The 20,796-nt window shown below is 40.1% G+C and overlaps 1 protein-coding gene across 1 annotated transcript; it reads right to left on the bottom strand.

The window, feature by feature from the left end:
- Nucleotides 1-995: 995 nt before the first annotated feature.
- LOC115663529 (cysteine-rich receptor-like protein kinase 15) lies at nt 996-4,407 on the bottom strand (the record flags this gene model as incomplete). Its single annotated transcript, XM_056302606.1, has 8 exons — nt 996-1,479; nt 1,567-1,717; nt 1,908-2,145; nt 2,309-2,519; nt 2,684-2,886; nt 2,969-3,082; nt 3,336-3,889; nt 3,959-4,407. Coding segments are annotated over 8 exons (2,214 nt in total), but the record flags the coding sequence as incomplete, so codon positions are not given.
- Nucleotides 4,408-20,796: the final 16,389 nt, after the last annotated feature.

Genomic DNA, 20,796 nt, shown 5'->3' with positions numbered 1-20,796 from the left:
GTCATCATCAGAGCTGTTTGAACTACCTCCGTCCCTTTGTCTCCTGTAATTTATGAGGATTCGTTCAATTTTCGCAGTTTCGATGTCCACATCTTCATGAAGTTCTGAAGACTTTTGCTTTTTTCGTGAAGACTCTGGAACGTCTACAGAACTTGAGGCAATATCAGCGGAACTTGTTGGCATACGTGGCTAAGGAAAATTCTCTAATTGCAGTGACAGATTATCTTTGTCATCGCCTAGATTGAGTGCTAGTTGTAGCTCACTGTAATCATACAGGTTTTACAATAATGGTCCTCCCCATGGATCTTGTGATTGAGGGGCCCTAGGGAAGGTATGGGCTTTGATTGAAAATTTCAAATTGAATACAATTCCCAATTTGGGTCCTAAAATCCCTAATTTCTAACTAATTTTGGGACTTTTGATATTTTCACCAAATTGTAAAATTGGACTGACCAATGTGCAATTCCAGGTCCCAGAATCAATTGTTGTGAAGACACTATGGCCCAAAAATGACTAAAAATGACTTAATTGAATTTTTGGTTGAATTTAGGATATGAAATTGCCCTAATTTGGGGAAAACATATTCCCAATTGACATTTTGTAAGATTGACGTGGCAAGGATAAAATTGTAATTAAAACAAGACTAATGACTATTTTTGTGGAATTTTTTAATTTCATTTGGTATTTTTCTTGATTTTCTTCCTAATCTTATTAAAATAAATTAAGGAAAAATTAAATAAAAATCTAGAAAAATTATTTATTTTGTTTAGAAATAGGGTCCTAAGCCTGGCCAAGGTTCCTAATCCTAATTTTGTGATTTTTATGTAAATTTAAAAGATGGACCAAAAATTAAGTGTCAACAGAATCGCATTCAACCAACTCAAAATTTGCTCAAGATCGTCTAGCTCTAATACTAAGATAAGATATATGCAGAAGAGAGAATGGTTTAGTTTCTGTATATTTTTGTATGTATAAAGAAGAGAACAAAAGCCGGCTTTACATGATAACTATACAAGGTAGCATGACATAAATATATGACAACTAATTAATAATATGCACAATAAGGGAGATATATGCCCAGTCCTAAAAAGATATGGAGAATAAAAATAAATATCATAACTATCTCGAACTGCATTTCCATTGTATAAAAGAGAAATCAATTGAAGGCGAGCTAATGATACTTGGTCACCTAGGCAAAACATCTGAAACACTTACACCATTAATGGTGAAGGTTTCTTGACTAGGTTTTTTCGCATCTCTTCCAACTGAGAATGCAGGCTGCGATGGTGGGTTGAGTGTGATAGTATCGCCTCCTAGAATATGAACCACGAGTGACATAGCCGGTCGATCCACTGGGTCTTCTTGAACGCACAATAGACCGATGTGGATGCATTTTAGCACTTCAACTCCATCACATGACTCTTTGATTAACGGATCAACAAGTTCCAACCCTCGACCTTCGGACCACAACTTCCATGCCTGTTATTTAGCAAGGAAAATAAGCAAGGACAGCCGCACGAAATTTTTGGATATCATATTACAATGGGATGGTGACTAGGAACATACAAAAGTGAGAAGGCTTTCACAGTGCTCTTGGAGATGAAAACCGTTGTTCTTTTGCCCACTTATTATCTCTAGTAAGAGAACTCCAAAACTGAAGACGTCTGATTTTACAGAAAAGAGTCCTACCATTGCATACTCCGGTGCCATGTATCCACTAACCAGAATTATGTGATGAAGAGCAATTAGTTGGAAATAAGGAACAAAGAAAAGTAATTTTCTATATGAAACTTCTAAAATATGAATGTGCCCGTTCTGGTGTTGTTGAGCTGATCATCAAAGTCGTTAGTTGGCCTAGTGAATCATTCGAACATGTAACGGACAAAGAATGATATTAAAGCACTTACTAGGTTCCGACAACCCTGTTTGTGTTGGCCTTATCTTGATTTACACCGAAGATCCTTGCCATTCCGAAATCCGATATCTTTGGATTCATCTCTCCATCTAGCAAAATATTGCTAGCTTTCATATCCCTGTGGATAATTCTCAGGCGAGAATCCTCATGTAGATATAGAAGTCCTCGAGCTATTCCACAAGCGATATTCACGCGCATCTTCCAATCTAGAGATTGCCCCATATTTGAATCTGTCGATGATGAGAAACTCAGATGAAACTCAACTTTATGAAACTAAAATTAACTATGTCCCATATTCGAATCTGTCGACAATGAGAGACTCGGTTGAAACTCAACTTCATAAAACTAAAATTAACTAGGTAAAAAATTCATAGCATAGGCTAAAGTTCAAACCAAAAAGGAAGACATCCAGGCTTTTGTTGGGCATGTATTCATATATCAAGAGTTTTTCTTGTTCTTCCAAGCAGCATCCCAATAATCGGACGAGGTTCCTATGTTGTAGTCTGGCAATCAAGATGACTTCATTCTTCAACTCGATAAGTCCTTGGCCCGAGGTTCTTGAAAGCCTCTTAACTGCAATTTCTTTTCCATCTGCCATTGTGCCCTAAAACGGCGTAAAGTCGGTTGTCAAATCCCTATGTGAGAATTGCTAATGATAATCAAATTCGATTCAGTTCATGTTATGGATAACAACTCTGCCAGTTTGCTACCATTAGAAGATTTTCCCAATTTTCCCATAAATTGGTGTTGAGTCACTAGAATGCTTACCTTGTACACAGGGCCAAACCCGCCTTCCCCAAGTTTACATTCATTGGAGAAGTTTCCTGTGGCCGCCCGTATGATGTCTAATCGTATCAAAGATAGTTCTTGAGAAGCCACCGGCTTTCCTCCTCGAGAGTTTTCCTTTGAAAATTCTTCTCCAATCTCTCGTCTCAGATGAAGTAACTGAACCTCTTGGCTGTTTTCCTTCTCTGAGATCCAAGAGCTTACTCTCGTAAGGTAAAGGTTAGAAGATGGTCATTCCAATGGCAAGCAAGATGAATTTACTTATACCTTTCTTCAATCTCTTTCTCCTCTTCAAAAAAATGCACGAACCCACGATACTTATTACTAAACACGATCCAATTACTGAGCTAACAATTGCAATCCACGGAGCTCGTTTGACCCCTGTCAAGACAGAGAAATTCCTTACATCTAAACATACCACAAATCTGCAGATTTTTTTTTCACCAATTGTAAATAGTACCAAGAACTCTGTGAAAGCAAGAGAGTATGATCATAGTTTAGATCGTGAAAGCAAATCAAGTGCAATATGATACACAAAACAGCTTATATTGAGAATGAGAAGCAATGGAATGATACCGTTATACGCTTACCATGCCAAATTGAGTGCACATTTTGAGTATTATATAACCCATACCTTTAGTGCTAGTTTTGTCGGTTGGAGAAGGTGCTGGCGCTTGTCCTCCAGGTTCCCCATTAAAACGATACAGTTCGTACCGTACATTACAACTTTGTTGAAGAATTCTCGCACCTCCACTTTTATAATTAAGAACGGTAGGAAATTGTTTGATAGCAGTAAACAAGCAACTCTTACAATCTGACTTTGATATGTCAGGGGTGCACTGTGCAAGCTCATGTAGGGTCACTGAATTTGAGACATTAATGTTTATGGTCGCGTATAAGCTTTCTGAGGAGATCGCCAAGTCTGTCACGTTCCTCGCCAAGCCCGTTACTTCCGCCACAAAGTCCTTCTCATTGTTGAACGCGTTGAAGGTAACTGAAACGTCTGGAGGGTTGACAATGAAAAGAACCGGCATTGTCTCCATGACGGAGAAGAACGATCTGTAAGAGTAGCGCACGAGACACTCGTCGTACCATATGATCGCCTCTTTCTGTCCTGGACATCTTTCTATGATGAGGCTGGTAGCTGCACCGATGCAAGACTGACAGATATTGGCGGCAACATCCCCTCTAAAGAGGTAAAGTTGCATTAGTAGTCTCTAAAATTGAAATTTCTGGTATCTTTCGGATGTGATTTACCTGCAGAGGAAGAGACCATAAACTTTGTCCGGATCTTCACCTTCCGTCGTGTTGTAGAAACCGTAAATGGGTCCTTTGTTGTCAAGCCCCCCGGAGAGGAGGCGATGTAGGTTGTCCTGAAACTTGCTATAAGCAGCGTAGTTGCCCCTATCTGCGCACTTCTCTTGAAGATATGTCTGTGCACTGACAGGAGTGCCTGGGATGAAGAGGATCAGGCATGAAATCCAGAAAGCTAAGCAAATACTTCTTGATGCATCGATAATCATTTTTTCTTGAACTTGGAAAGAACGCAAGTACAATAAGAGTAATTCAAAGACGGCCACGGATTTTCTTTCAACTTGAGAGAGGAGTAAGAAAATAAGCGCCTTCTGGAGGGCGAGGTAAACAAATTGATCAAGAACCAAAGTTTTAAAGTTGCTCTCCCCGATGCCGGGTTTAGCAAAGACGAATCAGTCCAATTTCCACGTTCCGTGGTCAACAGAGACTACCCAATTGGCTTCTTTTTCGCAGAAGAATTGAAAATGAACGTTCATGGCGTGCCCTACCTTACCCGAAAGGCGGGTTGTTTCCTTCTCGTTCAAGTCTCGTGTTCCAATCACCACACTCGTTTTCTTGGGGTCACCCAGGCGCACAACATTTTCCAATATGTGGGACGAGGGAGCTGTCATACTTGATGAGATTTACTTCAAAAATGAATAAATTATATCCTAATTTAATATGAATATTTTATTTGGATAATACATATGTAAATTTTTTTTTATATCCACCTTTCAAACTTAATGAGTTGGAAGATACATCGGTAGATACTGTTCATTTGAAATAATAGAAAGACGGCGAACATTTTTATATAGTTTACGGACTAGATTGAACATTTACTAATAGTTGGATTATATTGAACAAATTAAAAGTCCAAGAATAACATTGCACATCAAATCAAATTTCAAAGACCATTTATGTTATTTTTTCATTCATAAAATACTTTCTCTCACTTGGAGAGCCTCCTAAAAAAAGGAAAAAGAGAGTCCCTTGACTGTCTAGTTTTAAGTTTTCGACCATCCAAATAATCCGCGCAATCCCTCACCAGCCAATTACATCCTACCGCAATCTCCACGTGTCAAATCCAAAAGAATAAAAGAACAAATATGATCAGTGGGAGCATTAACACTGATTCAGAAAAAGCTCCCACTCTTCATCAGCAATAAGAGCATCGCCACTCCACTCTCCCATTTTCTGCTCTTCCCCAAACCCATCACCACCACAACCACCGCCACCACCGCCACCCTCGACCCTCTCGACCTCCACCACAACCCAATTGGCCACAAAGCCCCCCAAGAGCCTCCTCCACAAGCACCCACTCTACACCCCAACCCAACCCCACGTTCCTTGATTTACTTCTCCTTCATCATTTAGGGTTCAACTCCAGATAATCAAATATTGTTGAATTCCGCAGTTCCATTAAAGAGAAATTATTCATGTATCCCAAGATAATTTCAAGCAACACAAACTATAGAGAGAATGACACCACAAGATTGAATCGAAACATCAGACTTATACATCAAATAGGGTTCCTAGTAAGTTTGCCCCAACTTGGTAGTTCTTTTTGTAAAATTTTGTGATGTCACAATTAACTATTCTAAAAAATTAAAGCTATTGATGAAGAGTTGTTTACCGCATGAATACTCTAACGCTCGACTGTACACGTAGGCCGAACATAGTAATAAAGAGGCAAGCAGGACTTTCTGCTCAGGCATTCCTTTCCCCCAAATGGACTAGTCAATGGGCCCCAAGTCCAGGGTAGCGTGCCGTTCGGAGCAAACTAAGGGTTCCTATATAAAATATTTTTCAAATATAGAGAGAAATATTGTTCAATTCCGCGGTTCCATTAAAGAGAAATTATTCATGCATCCCAAGATAATTTCAAGCAACACAAACTATAGAGAGAATGACATCACAAGATTGAATCGAAACATCATAATTATACATCAATTAGGGTTCCTAGTAAGTTTGCCCTAACTTTGTAGTTCTTTTTGTAAAATTTTGTGAGATCACAACTAACTATTCTAAAAAACTATAACTATTGATGAAGAGTTGTTTACTGCATGAATACTCTAACACTCGACCGTACGCGTAGGCTGAACATAATAATAAAGAGGCAAGTTGGACTTTCTGCTCTGGCATTCCTTTCCCCCAAATGGACTAGTCAATGGGCCCCAGTCCAAGGTAGCGTGCCGTTCGGAGCAAACTAAGGGTGTGTTCGTTTTGCGAAAAATAAGTGATTTGGAAAATATTATTCGAAAAATGATTACTTATATCGTTTAGAAAAATTACTCAACAGAAAATATTTTCATCATCGATGATAATCTATACCTAACTATTTTTGCGGGCGATAAAAATTTTCCATTCAGTTATTTTTCTAAACGATATAAGCGATCATTTTTCAGAAAATGTTTTCTAAATCACTCATTGTCCGCTAAACGAACGCACCCTACTAAATTGCTACTTCGGGTTTGGATTGTCCGAAAACATCCAGCTGCTTGAAAATCACCTCTTCTTTAAAAAATACCAGTCGTCATTTATTTTCTGCTGGCTGCGTAATTTGGGACGAACGAGATGTTTTGCTTAAATGAGAAAGTGGTGAAAATTTTGCAAAAAGAACATAACAATAGATGAATTAAAAAAAACTTGGTATTTGGGCCTTTCTTGTTTGCACCTTTATGGTATTTTTCTTTTTCTTTTTCTTCTTCTTTTGGCCCGTATGTTGACGGAATACATCTTTGGTACGTTGTGACAACTCTCTTGCCTCGCTTAAGACAATTGATTAGTCCAAATTCTCAATTAAATGTTGATTAAGCCATGCGATTACCTTATAATCACAACTATGATATGTGGCGGTGCAGCTAATTACCAAAGACATAGCACCATAAGTTACATCGATCACAAATCGAACAGAAAATGAATGGCAAAATGCATTTTTTAACCACCCTGCTCATTCCCTAGGTTCACATAATATACTAAAATGCGGAACCATGTGGACGATTTTGAGCCGTCCGTATCAACGGATTAAATTGACTACAGAGAGCCTAGGCAAATTCATCGACAGAGTCGTCATGACGAACTTTGATGCCTCCATGTCATCGGGTTAGGCATTCGATTTGCGGCGCAATCGAATTTAACGATGGCCAAATTGAAATGAAATCTGAGATTGTTCGAGCATCGAACTAATTTAGTCTCTCAATAGAGCATGAGAGTGTTTCTAAAAAGGAAAATGACACGAATAGACCCTGAACATTGACCCAATATGCAATTGCGTCTTTGCACTAATCAAGTATGCAAAGAATTCAAGGACCACATCGAACAAATTAAAAGTTTAGGGATGATATTACATATTAGGTTAAATTTTATAAATTGGATTGAACAACTAAAAATTCATAGACTATATAAGTCATTTATGTTATTTTCCCTTCTAGAAATCGAATGCGCAAAAGAAAGAAATGGCGCCTTTTATGTCAATAGAGACCAAAAAGTCCGTAGATGGCTACGAAACTTTTGACCACCATCCGATGACAGAGTCGACGGAGAGAATTCAAACTCATCGACTCACGAATAGTCTTCGTCACGCACCGGCAAGAAACGCCGTCAAATCTGTTCTTTTCACATCATTTGTCCTTTCCGTCATCCCGAGCTCATCGGAGTAAGCAGGCGACGAGGTGTCCCTGTCACGGTGTGAATGCTGAGAACTAGAAATTGTGAACCAGCGGAAGTCAAGCAATAGCTTCAGCGAGCATGCCCCCCAGAAAATCGAGCAGCTCCTTAAATTCGCTTTCTGGTTTTGCATTGTGGGAATTGATTCGACACTCTGGTCATCGGTCAATAGCCCTAGAACTCGGACTTAGGATAAACAAAAAAATCAAACCCAGCTTTATCTTTTTTGGGAAAAAGACACAAATGATCCTGAACTTTGATCTAATGTCCATTATAGTTCTTAAACTTTTAATTGTATAATGTGGTCTATAAACTTTAGCCTAATGTATAATATTGTGGTCTTTAAACTTTCGGTACATATTCAATGAAAATGTTCAATATTATTATTGATATTAAATTAATTGAAGGACAACATAGAATATTTTCATGTTGTTCAGTGATCAAATTGAATATATACCAAAAGTTTAGGGATCACATTAAAAAAATTAAAAATTTATGGACCACATTATAAATTGGGTCAAAATTCATGACCTATTTGTATCATTATCCCATTTTTCTTTTGCCCCAGTTTCCTCGAAAATCTCTTTTTTTTGTGCTTCTCTCTTTTCTTTTTCCAACCAATGTCTTAATCATGTCGACGGCCTTGACGATGAAGTCCTTGACTTTTTCACCCCCTTCTAAATTCCACCCTTCAAATAGTCTAATTATGTTATTGTTAGCACAAAGTTATTCAATTTAATAATATGATTGAACTCAATTATTAAAAGAGTGACAATCAGGGATTCGGAGGGAATTATAGTGCTATAAAGGCCTCAATTAGTTTGACTTGTTGTTTCCTTTTTTTTTTCCAAACCATGTGTTCTTGACTTACTTTTTTAGTTGTTAACACTTCATTTTTAGCCGACGTATTTTGAAAGGTAAAAACTTAAGATTGGGGTTTATGACCGTGACATAACCCGATTCTCAATTAAAAATAGTCATTTTAGCATTTGAATTAGTATTAGCCACTCATTTTCTAGCTTTTTCCATTTAAATTTCAAAAAATCAAAACGTTGACTTTTGAGTTGACTTTTGGTTAAACTTTGAACGAAAAGTCAACCAAAAGCCCAATTTTGATTTTTGCATGAAAAAACCCAAAATAGTGTCAATTTCACTTTTGCACAATCAATTTTCAAGAAATTCAAAATTTGACCAATTAATTGGCATTTTAGTATATAAGTACTAGAATGTTGACTTTTGGTGAACACTTTGTCCAAAAAAATTTTAAAAAAATCAAAACCCCTAAATCATCTCATTTTTAGCTTAATTTCACTTTTGCATTATCAATTTTACAAAAATCGACTTAGAATCAACTTTTCCCCAATTTGCGGAATTTGGTTTAAATCGGCAAAAAATGAAATTACTTCGTTTCTAATCATTTTTTAGGATAATTTCCTCACGACATTTGATTTAGAGGTCGTATTGCATTCAATTTTCAAATCAATTTTAGAATTCCAAGCCAATGGTGAAAACCTCCAATTTGAGCCCTAATTAGGGATTCTGATCGGTTCTTCATGATTTGCATAATTGAGACATGCATGCGCCTATATTCTTATATGCAACTCAAATCCAAAATCAATTTTGGAAAATTCACATGAATTTGAGCCAATTTGACTAATCTGGTGATCCAATGATTGAGAAATCCAAGAGTAATTAGTCCAATTAGTGCAATTCAACTTGGCCCTATCTAGACCAACATCCAATTTGATGAATTGAAGTTAAATTTGGCCAATTGGACCTCAATTAAGTTCATTAGTCTAGTTTGGCAAAGCAATTTAATTCAAATTGAAGAGCAATTGGGCCAAACAAGTTAAAATTGATTAATTTGTACTTGTATATCAAATTGGTTCAATCCAATTTAATCAAATTCAATTCAATTGGGTCAATCAATTATGATAGGGATGAAATTGCATGAAATTGGAGCAAAATTGAGTCAAGAAACGAACTGATTCAACCTGGTCGAACCTGGGTCAAACCGGTCTAACCGGTTCAACTCGGTTTGATCGTAATTGAATCGGGCCGATCATTTCCCGACCAAAATTCTTATAGCCGGCAGTCCATTCCAACCAGCCAAGGCCAGCCGGTCCCTTTGTGCCCAAAATTACTAAAATACCCTTAGTGAAATTACAAAAATGTCACTATAATCAAATTTTAACCGATTTTCTTAAGAGATAAGCAAATATCCTTAGGGATTAAGCAAACAATCACGGCCATCCATTAAGAGTGCATCATAGCCATTCATTGTGCCATGTCATCTATCATTAGCCCTTAAGGAATATCCTTAACTTTTAAGGAAGCAATTTGGGCCATTTGATCAACCCAAGGGCTGGCATTCAAACTTGATAGGATATATAAGTTTTTCCCTCCAAAAATCAAAGGGGGCTCATTTTTCATATCTACTTTCTCTCACTAAACTCTCTCTCTCTCTCTCTCGGCCGGGGATCTCTACCGCCCACACCGGTCGCTTGCCGGCCGATCTCCGGAGGACCACTGCACCCCCGACGTCCCCCGAAGGCTCCTTGAGACTGTGGTGGCCGGCCTCCATCGGAAAAGCCACCGGAGTTCCATTTTAAGCTTGTTTTTACTTCTTGTTCATTCTTCTTCCTCGGATCGTTATCTTACGTCGATCTTATCACGTTATAACATAGATACCGGGAGCTATATATGGTGCCATTCCAGAGTTCATCGGTGGCAAAAATAGCTTGGTTGAGCTCACTAACTTCATTCAACAAGATAGGCACTCTTAAATCCTATTATGTAAAATCGTGTACTAAGAAACCTGCATGCTTCCAATCCTGATTTAAGCTTGAAAATGTCGAAATCTGAAAAAATGTTCAACTAGAGATTCGATCCATACTTCTGAGCTTCGATTTGATAGGTCATATGCTTAGATCGGACTTCGTTTGCTAGGTGAAGAGCACTTCGCATGTTGGGATCAGAATCTAGAATAATGACTTTACATTCTGTTCTGGTGATTTCCTGATCAATGCTGTTTTGTGCTATGATTTTTCTGATTTTCTATGATCGTTTTTTGAAGAAACTTCCTCAGGAAAGTCGTATAACACATCTAGATCTATCTAGCATAAAAATTTCAGAAAATTCCATTCTGTTTTGGTATGCACGATTGTTGCTAGAAGTCACATCATCTAATATGTGATAATCGGTTTTAGACTGACCTTTGCATATTCCACAATTTTTATAAATTTTTTTTGTCATTATTTGGAAAAACTTCCTTCATGAAAGTTGTGAAACACACTCTGATCTACAAATCCTCAAAATTTCATGCAATTTGATGTTGATTTGAATGGTCCGATTGCTCCTAGATGAAGACATCCGGATTCTATGTTTTGATCCAAAAATTTCCAGTTTGAGTGACCGAATTGGTTTTGCAATTTTCATAAAGTTAGGGACCTTTTTAACAAAAACTTAAACCTTCAAAGTTTTTCATTAGGGCCTCATTATGTAAACTAGAAATTTTGAGGACCTAATAGCAACTTTTTGGAGGTTAATTTGCTAAAAATTCCGGATAAAAAAAAGGCCTTTTTAGCTAAAACCCAAAATATGAAAGTCATTAGACACAGGGAATCCTAACTTTCTAAAAATTTTCACGCGGTTTGGATAATGTTTGTTATTTTTCCCGCCTTTATTTTAAAATCCCCAATAGAACCGGGTCCAATTTGTCATTCGAAACTAAACTTTAATTTTTGGAAAAATTGGGCTAGAATTCGGCAAAATGGTCTTCTTGACTTTTAATTCTCATGATCTAAGCTTTCTAAGAACACTTGATTTGCATTATTTGGACATCATTAAGCTGATTCATCACATCTAAATAGAAGGGGTCCGAATATGACAATAATAACTGAATCAGTGGTTGTGACATTCCGAATTTCAACCCACTTCGGATCTATAAAATGCATGATTTCATTAATGCACTTGTAGTAAATCTCACCCAGAACTGATCATTCTTGGGATACTAACCATTAGGGAAAGGCTAATTAGGGAATTAGATTCGTGCGACCAAAGAACTTGATCATGGACTGACTTTCGACCATAAGGATTGTCGATGTGATATTTTGGGCCAGTATAGACCGATCCAAGGATGGTCATGGATCGATTTACTAATATCATATAAGTGGAACGCGGGTGATTCCGTCTCGCCATAATATGATATTGGCGAACGACCCTAAACTTATTCTGAACGATCGCGTTCTTAGGAACTAGTGATTGATCGTTGCAATTACATGACAATCGAGGTCACCATGGTTCAAGTCTACTTAAACGTGACTCGATTGAGTATCGACCACGGGTCGAATATACGAATTTTCCCGAAAGCCGCCCGTTAGTTTGAGATACGCTCAAGTCGCGTTTATTTGGATTTAGCCATTAATTAGAGACCGAGTTTGGGTATCGAAAATTTCAAAAGTCATGACAATTAATTGGACGACGTTATTATTAGCGTGGCTAGCTTCGGATTTGTTCAGATTCGTCAGAAAATCGAAATTTTGACTGGAAGTGGAAAATGACCGTTTTGCCCCTGGGACTTTGTGAAGGTTAAGTATAAAAGTGGAAGGGTATATTGGACATTTCACTCCCACTTTAGAAGTCACAATGTTTGGACAATTTTGCCCCTACCCTTTTTGTTTAATTCCCGTTTTACCCTTGGATATTTTTTGTGAGAGTTGATCTTGGTCGTCGATTTTAAGATAAGATTGAATTGTGGCCATTGGATGAAAAGTTGAGAGGAGGGCGAGATGGTAATTTTGCTTGGGGTAGACTTTGACTAGCTTTTTATTTCTTTTTCTCTCTCTCCCCCTCACTTCTCACGCCTCCCTCTCTCTCCCTCTCTTCTTGGCCGAGCCACCCTCCCCCTCTCCTTGCTGTGCTTGTGGCCAGCTGGCCATGCCAACCACCGCCACCATCCACCCGTCGCCACCGCCGTTCTGTCCGTAGCCGCCGAGAGCCATCGTGAGCCGCCGGTGCTCTTCTTTGTTCGGAGCTGCCGCCGCTGCTGTTTTCTTCTCGTTCAACCGTCTTTGAGTGCTTGATCTCGCGTAGGACCTCGTGTAAGTGATATCCTAAACCCCGCTTAGGATAATGGGTAAATTCGGGTTAGTTTGGGCGCGATTTGGTGAAATTTTGGTGTTGTTCGAAGGTAAGTTAGCGGACTGAGTTGGCTGTGATGTTTAGGTGAAATTGTGATATTTTTAGAGGTTAAATCGAGATTAGAATAGGTTGATTTGATCATTGGATTGATTAGAAACGATTGTAATGAGCATAGCATGGAAAATGAGCTCAAAGGTGATGTTTTGGTGATTTATGTGGCGTGGCTGAATTGATGTGCTTAGCGTGGTTAGATTGAATGCGTGAATATGTGTGAAATGCATTGCATAGTGAATCGGGGTTGATGGCGTAAGTGCGACCATTCTTGATTGATGAAATATGGTGCAAAATGCGAAAATTGTATTAATTGTGCTCGTGCAAGTTGAAGTGGTGAAATTGTGAGTTAATGTGGCTCGTTGGTAGCTTGAATATCTTGGGTGACGTGTGCAAATTGGTTGTATGAGATTGATATGTGATCAGGTGCTTGATGTGTTGCACGAACATTAAACACCCTAAGGCGTTTTTACGCAGGGTCTAAATAATAAATGGAAAATATGTGTACGTATGATCACCTAATCCCTGAGGTGTGTTTATGCAGGGAATGGAACCCGTCCTGAGGCATGTTACGCGGGACGTTGCCCGATTTTACCGGAAGACTATTAGCCTGAGGCGTTTTTACGCGGGTTGTGCAGTAGACCTGAGGCGTGTTGACGCGAGTCGAGATTGATTGATCGTTTTTTAGCTCGAGATGTGTTTACGCGAGCTGTGGAAGGATTGGACCTGAGGCGTGTTTACGCGGGTCAGAAATGAGTTGGACAGGTATGCTCGATTGTGATGGTGAACGCGATATATGTATTGATAATTGAAAGTAATCAGATTGTTATACGAACTTTGGTACGAATATTGATTGATTGGTATTGATAAGTGCTTTATTATGTCGATTTCTAAAAGTTATGTTTGAAATCGCATGTAAGGTTGCGTGTGTAACAAGGAGAGATGTTTGTGCCTGCGATTTTATGGCATGCTGATTTTATGATCTGAGTGTTTGAACTGGTCCGGAGGTACGTGTTAGCCTAGGTAAGGTCTAGGGTATTCACTTGCTGAGAAGTGTTCTCATGGTTTTATTTAAAACCATTTCAGACCCCAGACCTGGACCATGAACAATTCGCCGCCGCAGCATTTTGGTATACTGATGCAATTAGGCCACGCGTCAGTAGAGTACCCTATAGATGACCAGTATACTTGGATTAAACACACTAGTGTGGTTCGGGTAGACATAGGTGTTCAGGAGTGGCAGTCTCATAGTTACACTACTTGGACCTTCCGAGATGGATTAGACGAGTTTGGACCAGTTTGTAACGCCCCCACCTCGGGGTCATTAACGTGACGTCCCGTTCATTGTTATCTTTCTTTACACACAAGCGGAAGCATAATTTCGGGACAATCACATTCAGAACAACAGCGGAATTTAGACAAGCAGCATCATGAGCAAAGCTTATGTTTACAGTGCATGCAAACATATTTTAACAAGCCCTTAGGGCCATGGCAAACAACACATATTTCACACGCATATTCTAGAAGCTCATCCGTTCCTAGCCGACTATGAATAGCAAAACTCAGCTTAGGTGATCCTATCCCCTCTACTTCATTTTCTCGCTTCTAACTCCATCCACATCTCCTCCCCGCTTCCCGTCCTCATGGCCGATCTACACCCCACTAGTTGCATGCCCCAGAGCCGGCTTACCCGCGCCGTAAAAAGATCCATTGAACCCACGTAGGGGTCCAACCCAGTCTCCGTCAGTGTAGTCATGTCATGCTACGTACGGATGAGGCACCAAGTCCGTTAGGCCCTCATTGACCATCACATACGTCATGATCCGGCGGTAGGCTCGGCCTTCTCAGGCATCTATTACGGTGAGCACTTCGACTCTCATTTCCACAGGGTTGCCGAACCGGGTCGAGGGAGATGCCATTCTTCGGACCTGAAAAGGAAATAACGGGGGATGAGTCAGGGAGTCTCAGCAAGTTAACCTACTAATATCAAGCAAGGACGATGGGATCGCTATCAACATAAGTCGGCTCTTACCGCACCCGCATCAATGGCAGATCAATAGCAAAGTTCATACAAGAGAACACCACGTATGACTACAACATGTGCACTTTACAAGCCAAATCTCGGTTCTATTTCAAGACAAACATCAAACATGAAACATGGTCAAATCAAGGGAATGAACCAACTATGACCAACCAAATAACCGAGAAACGGTCTAAGCAAACCATGTCACAACGCATCACAACTTCCTTTCCCGATATTAGGAAGTTTACTTACCCAACAACTAAAACAAGAACTAGAGAACGAGTTAGAGACGGGTGGACTCGGGTGTCTTGTGAAATTTTTGGGCTTCTCTCCTTGCTTGGCCGAACTCTACAAGGCACACCAAGGCCGAACCGTGGCTTCTTAGGCTTGAACAAGGAGAAGCAAGGGCCGGTTGTGTGTGTATGTGGGCGTGGGAGTCCTTGTTTGGCCAAGAGACAAGAAAAACGGGAGAGTCGGTGGCTTCTTTGGGCGTGAGGCTTCTCGGCCAAGAAACAACAAAACAAGAAAGCGAGAAAGCAAAGGAGAGAAGGAGATGGCGGTGGTGTTTGGCGTAAGAAGAAGGGGGACTAAGTCTATTTATAGACAACCCAAACTTGCTCACCAAGTTGCTCTCCAACTTGCTCACCAAGCTTGGACTTTCTAGAATCCTCCTAGTCAAACTTGCTCCCCAAGTTTTGACTTTCTGTAGAATTCTCCAACTTATTTTCTAAGCTTTGATTTTCTAGAACTCTCCAATTAAAGCTTAGCATCGCTCATTTGAAAGGTCATAATGTGCACATTAAATCACCAGAAGACATCAAGTCGAGATTCCAACATTCTCATATAGAAATTGATGAATCTTTGATATCTGACAAAACCGGACAATTTTGCACTGTTCATGAAATCGGACTTGAAAACATAGTAAATTGACTCCGAAAATTCTCAAATTTGAATATGTCATAAATAAGGCCTTGAAAAACATTTTTCATGCAAAACACGAAATCTGAATCTTTCTGTAAACACATTTTTTAGTAGCTCAAAGATAGACTAAAAACAGTTCGCTGGAACAGAATTCTTGTTTCTCAAAGTAAGCTCTTTCCAGAATCCAAATCATCTCGAAAAATTCCCAAATTTATATACGTTATAAAAAAAGAAGTTCTCAACAACTTTTGTGAAGGAAACTTTTCAAAAATCGTCCCAGAAAAGCTTGTAGAAAATAAAGAAAGGGTGAACATCACCGAAATACCCATTCTGGGCAGTTTTACATGGTCTGGAAATTAGGCTGTCATACTACTCATATCAAGTCCAAAAATTCTGAAATTAAAGTATGTAAAACTTCAAGATGTTTGGAGAAACTTTCAAGAAGGAAGTGTTTGGAAATTCGGATCACAAAAGTCTCCACAAAAATAACAAAACGAAGGGGTACAAAGGATCCGAAATTGGGTTTTCCAGAACAAGAGTAAAAATTGGTTCCAATTGAAAAACTACCAAACTTAAACCATAGCCATTTCCCAGAGACTGAAATTGAGGATGTTACACAGTTCGAGGTTTCGATGCCCCTTTTGATGCAGTTGGGGACTGGGATCCAGCGGCCATTCCTCCCCTTGATGGTGAGGTGACTAGCACAGGTATTGGTTATGAGCAGTCGGCCCCTTCACTCACACCCGTAGAGTCTACACCTATTGAGGCCGATCCTCAGCCAGAGCTCGAAATGCCGTATCAAGAGCCGATTCCGATGGATTTAGCCTCAAATGAAGAGCCCATGGAAATGGAGTCCGAAGAGGAACCCGAAGAAGAACCGGAGGAGGAGTCTGAAGAAGAGGAGCCAATTGAGGTCCCATTGGAGTCGGGAGATGAAGATAACCCAATTGAGATCGATACTGAGTCTGAGTCCTCGGAGTATCAGACTGACTCTGAGTGGACCCCCTCTAGGATTAGTTAGAAGCTAGGTGTTGGACCCGTTTGTTTTTGAGAGACACCCTTTTTGGTGTAAGTGTTTGTCTACCCGAAGCCACTAGTCCATTTTGATATTGGCGGTTGTCAGTGTGGAGGTTTGATGGTTGCGATGGTTTGTAATAAATATTGTAATTATAGTGGGTGTAATGAAGTAGTTGGTTGTTTGTTTAATTATCCCTCCCTGTTACCCTTCTTGATCATTGTTCGGTTGTGTATGTCATCATTTCCGCCGTGTTTGAACTTTGATGTGTTGGTTTGGGTTGGCGACGCTCCCGGGACGTCACATTAATTCGATTGATTTAGGGGTTTCACGCGCTCGTTGGGGTTCGGGGCGTGACATCCCTATTGATTTGGTATCAGAGCAAGGTCAGCTTGATCCAAGTTAGTCGAAGCCTAGAGTGATAAGGAGCGATGACCTTGGGGTAGATAACTAGGGAGACCATAGTGAGTAGTAGGTGTGTTTAGCGCTACGCGTATCTCCGGATTGTTTGTTATGATTGATGGGCAAATTGAGTGCTATAACGGTTGAAATGTAGGTGTGTCAGGACTTGAGGTAAGTACACGAAACCTATTGATTGTGACCTCGCGTTGTAATGATTGATTACCTGCTAAGTGAATTATCGTTATGATTCACTGCTTAGGACTAGACTGGTATAGTTGGTCTAGGTCTCTAATTCGTGAGTGCAATTATAGCAGTAGCGGAGTGATAGAAATCCGTGAAAATGAGTAGCCAAGGAAAGGGAGTAGGAAGGGGTGCAGGAAGGCCGATTGGGTGCACGAGCTAGAGTTATGGAAGATCCGAGAGTGAACGGAATTTTAAGGGCACTTAAGGAGGTTGGGACTTTAATGGGTAGGCAGACTCGGGAGCGAGCTGCCAATATAGCTCAGCCTGCTAAGGCCACTGCAACTGCTACTGCTGCCAATAATAGGAATCAGGGGCAAGACCAGGGACAGGTGAATGCGAATAGACAGATGCACCAGTTAGTTGAGCAGTTCTTGAAACTGAAACCCCCAAAGTTCGATGGCAAAGGTGATCCCGAGGCTGCATCCCTTTGGGTGGAAGAACTAGAAAAGGCTTTTGAGGTTTTGGGATATACGGATAAGGAGAAAGTGACCTTAGCGGTATATCAATTACAAGGAAATGCAAGTGATTGGTGGAAGGCCACCAGGAGTCGGGTTTTCCCTGTAGGTGTCGTTCAGACTTGGGTTATATTTGTGGAAGCTTTCAATGGCAAGTATTTTTAAGAGAGTGCCCGGGAAAGAAAGCTGGCTGAGTTTATGAGGCTTCGTCAGGGACAGATGTCAGTAGATCAGTACGAAGCAAAATTTGCTAAACTATCTAAGTTTGCCCCAAGAATGGTAGAAGATCCGTGGGATGAGGCCCAAAGGTTCCGAGATGGATTGAAACTAGACCTTCGCAGTCAAATGGTATCTTTGAATCTGAGGGATTATAACGAGATTTATGAGCGGGCCCGGGCGATTGAGCGTGACTTAGCGGATAGAGTCACTGCTTCTGGATCGTGGTATGCCCCGGCTAGTGATAACCGTCAATTCGAGAAGAGAACGATGTCGGGAAATCAGCGTTTTATCCCTCCTATTAAGAAGAACATCGGGAAACCAAACCGCTGATGTTGCTACACCGTTAAATGGTAAAGTGCTAGTTTCGCTAGGATGTTCGGATTGTAAAATTGTGATTGGTGATGTAAAAGAAAGAATAAATTTGGCTGTTCTACCTATGTTTGATTTCGATGTGATTATTGATATGGATTGGTTGACTAAGCAAAGGGCCGTAATGGATTATAGTAGCAGGGTGATCCAATTTAATCCAGTTGAACATCCTAGATTCGAATTTGTGGGAAATCGAGGAGGAATCTCGATTCCCTGGATTTCGTCACTGGAAGTGACTAAGTTGTTGGACAAAGGGTGCGAAGGGTTTTTAGCGGCAGTAATTGATTCGACAATTGAGGAACCAAGGCTAGAAGACATAGCCGTGGTGCGCAATTTTCCCGATGTCTTTCATCAGGAATTGCCGGGATTGCCACATGAAAGAGAAGTAGAGTTTGTAATCGATTTGGCACCTGGGACAGAGCCAATCTCGAAAGCACCCTGTAGGATGTCACTGTTTGAATTAAAGGAATTAAAGGTTCAGATGCAAGAATTGTTAGATAAAGGTTTCATTCGTCCAAGTGCGTCTCCATGGGGAGCGCCAGTGTTATTTGTAAGAAAGAAGGATGGGTTGTTGAGGTTGTGTATCGATTACATACAGCTAAATCAAGTGACTATTAAGAATAAATATCCACTGCCAAGAATTAACGATTTGTTTGATCAGTTACAAGGGGTGTCAGTATTCCCCAAGATTGATTTAAGGAGTGGATATCATCAATTGAGAATCAGAAAGGAGGACATACCGAAAACGGCATTTAGGACAAGGTATGGGCACTATGAGTTCATAGTAATGCCGTTTGGACTAACTAATGCCCCTGCTACCTTTATGAACTTGATGAATCATGTGTTTAAAGAGTTCTTGGATCAATTTTTTATAGTTTTTATAGATGATATATTGGTGTACTCGAAGAGTCCGGAGGAGCATGAATTCCATCTAAGTAAAGTTCTGTAGACCTTAAGGGAACACGCACTTTACGCCAAGTTTAGTAAGTGCGAGTTCTGGCTCAATTGAGTGGCATTCCTTGGACATGTGATTTCTAGGAATGGAATCTCAGTAGATTCGGCAAAGATTGAAGCCGTGGTAAAGTGGCCGAGACCGACAACGGTAACAGAGGTCCGTAGTTTCTTGGGGTTGGCAGGGTATTATCGACGTTTTATGAAAGGTTTTTCAGCTATTGCAACACCGTTGACACGTCTGCTAAAGAAGGAAACAAAGTTTGAATGGACTGATAAGTGTGAAAGGAGCTTCCAGGAACTAAAGCATTGATTGACGACCGCACCAGTATTGACTATCCCATCAGGATTTGGAGGTTTTGAGATCTATAGTAACGCGTCGTTGAAAGGATTAGGATGCGTGCTTATGCAACATGGTCGAGTAGTAGCATACACATCAAGGCAATTGAGGACGCGTGAGTTAAATTACCCGACGCATGATTTGGAATTGACCGCAATCATTTTCGCCCTTAAGATCTGGAGACATTACTTGTGCGGGGAAAGATTTCAAATCTATACGGATCATCAGAGTCTCGAATATTTGTTTTCTCAAAAGGAGTTAAACATGAGACAGCGTCGTTGGATGGAATTGCTTAAGGACTACAATTGTGATATTTTATACCACCCCGAAAAGGCTAATCGGGTAGCAGATGCATTGAATCGAAAGTCAAGCATCGCGCACATGTTGGTCAAGGAATGGACTTTATTGGAAGGAGTACGAGACTCAGAAATTAAGTTTGAAGTAAGTCAAGTCTCGAGTTTACTTGCTACGTTAAGGATTAAACATGAGATCTAGACTAAGATTAAGGCTAAGTAATCTACGGACCAAGAGATTCAAAAGATTCTAGAGATGGACGCTGCTAAGAGAAAATCAGACTTTCAAGTATTCAAGGATGGAATCTTAAAGTTCCGTGGACGATTGTGCGTGCTCGACGATATAGAACTTAAAGAAGAGATTTTGTCGGAAGACCATCGAAGTAATTATAGTATTCATCCGGGCAGCACCAAAATGTATCAGAACTTGAGACAACACTATTGGTAGAATGGCATGAAGGTGGACATAGCCAAACACGTGGCTAAATGTTTGACATGCCAGCAACTGAAAGCGCAACATTGTAAGCCCGGAGGATTGTTACGACCTTTGAAAATTCCAGAATGGAAATGGGGGCACGTGACTATGAATTTTGTAATGGGATTACCAAGGAGCCAAAATGGTCATGATTCTATTTGGGTGATTGTTGATAGATTGACAAAATCAGTGCACTTTTTAGCAGTACGAAAGGACTTTGCATTGGAAAGGTATGCC

This window comes from Syzygium oleosum, unplaced genomic scaffold (genome assembly GCF_021117445.2).
Source record: "Syzygium oleosum isolate NSW1041296 unplaced genomic scaffold, Sole_v2.1 Sole_v2.24, whole genome shotgun sequence".
NCBI lineage: Eukaryota > Viridiplantae > Streptophyta > Magnoliopsida > Myrtales > Myrtaceae > Syzygium > Syzygium oleosum.
This window is presented reverse-complemented; position numbering and strand designations above follow the sequence as displayed.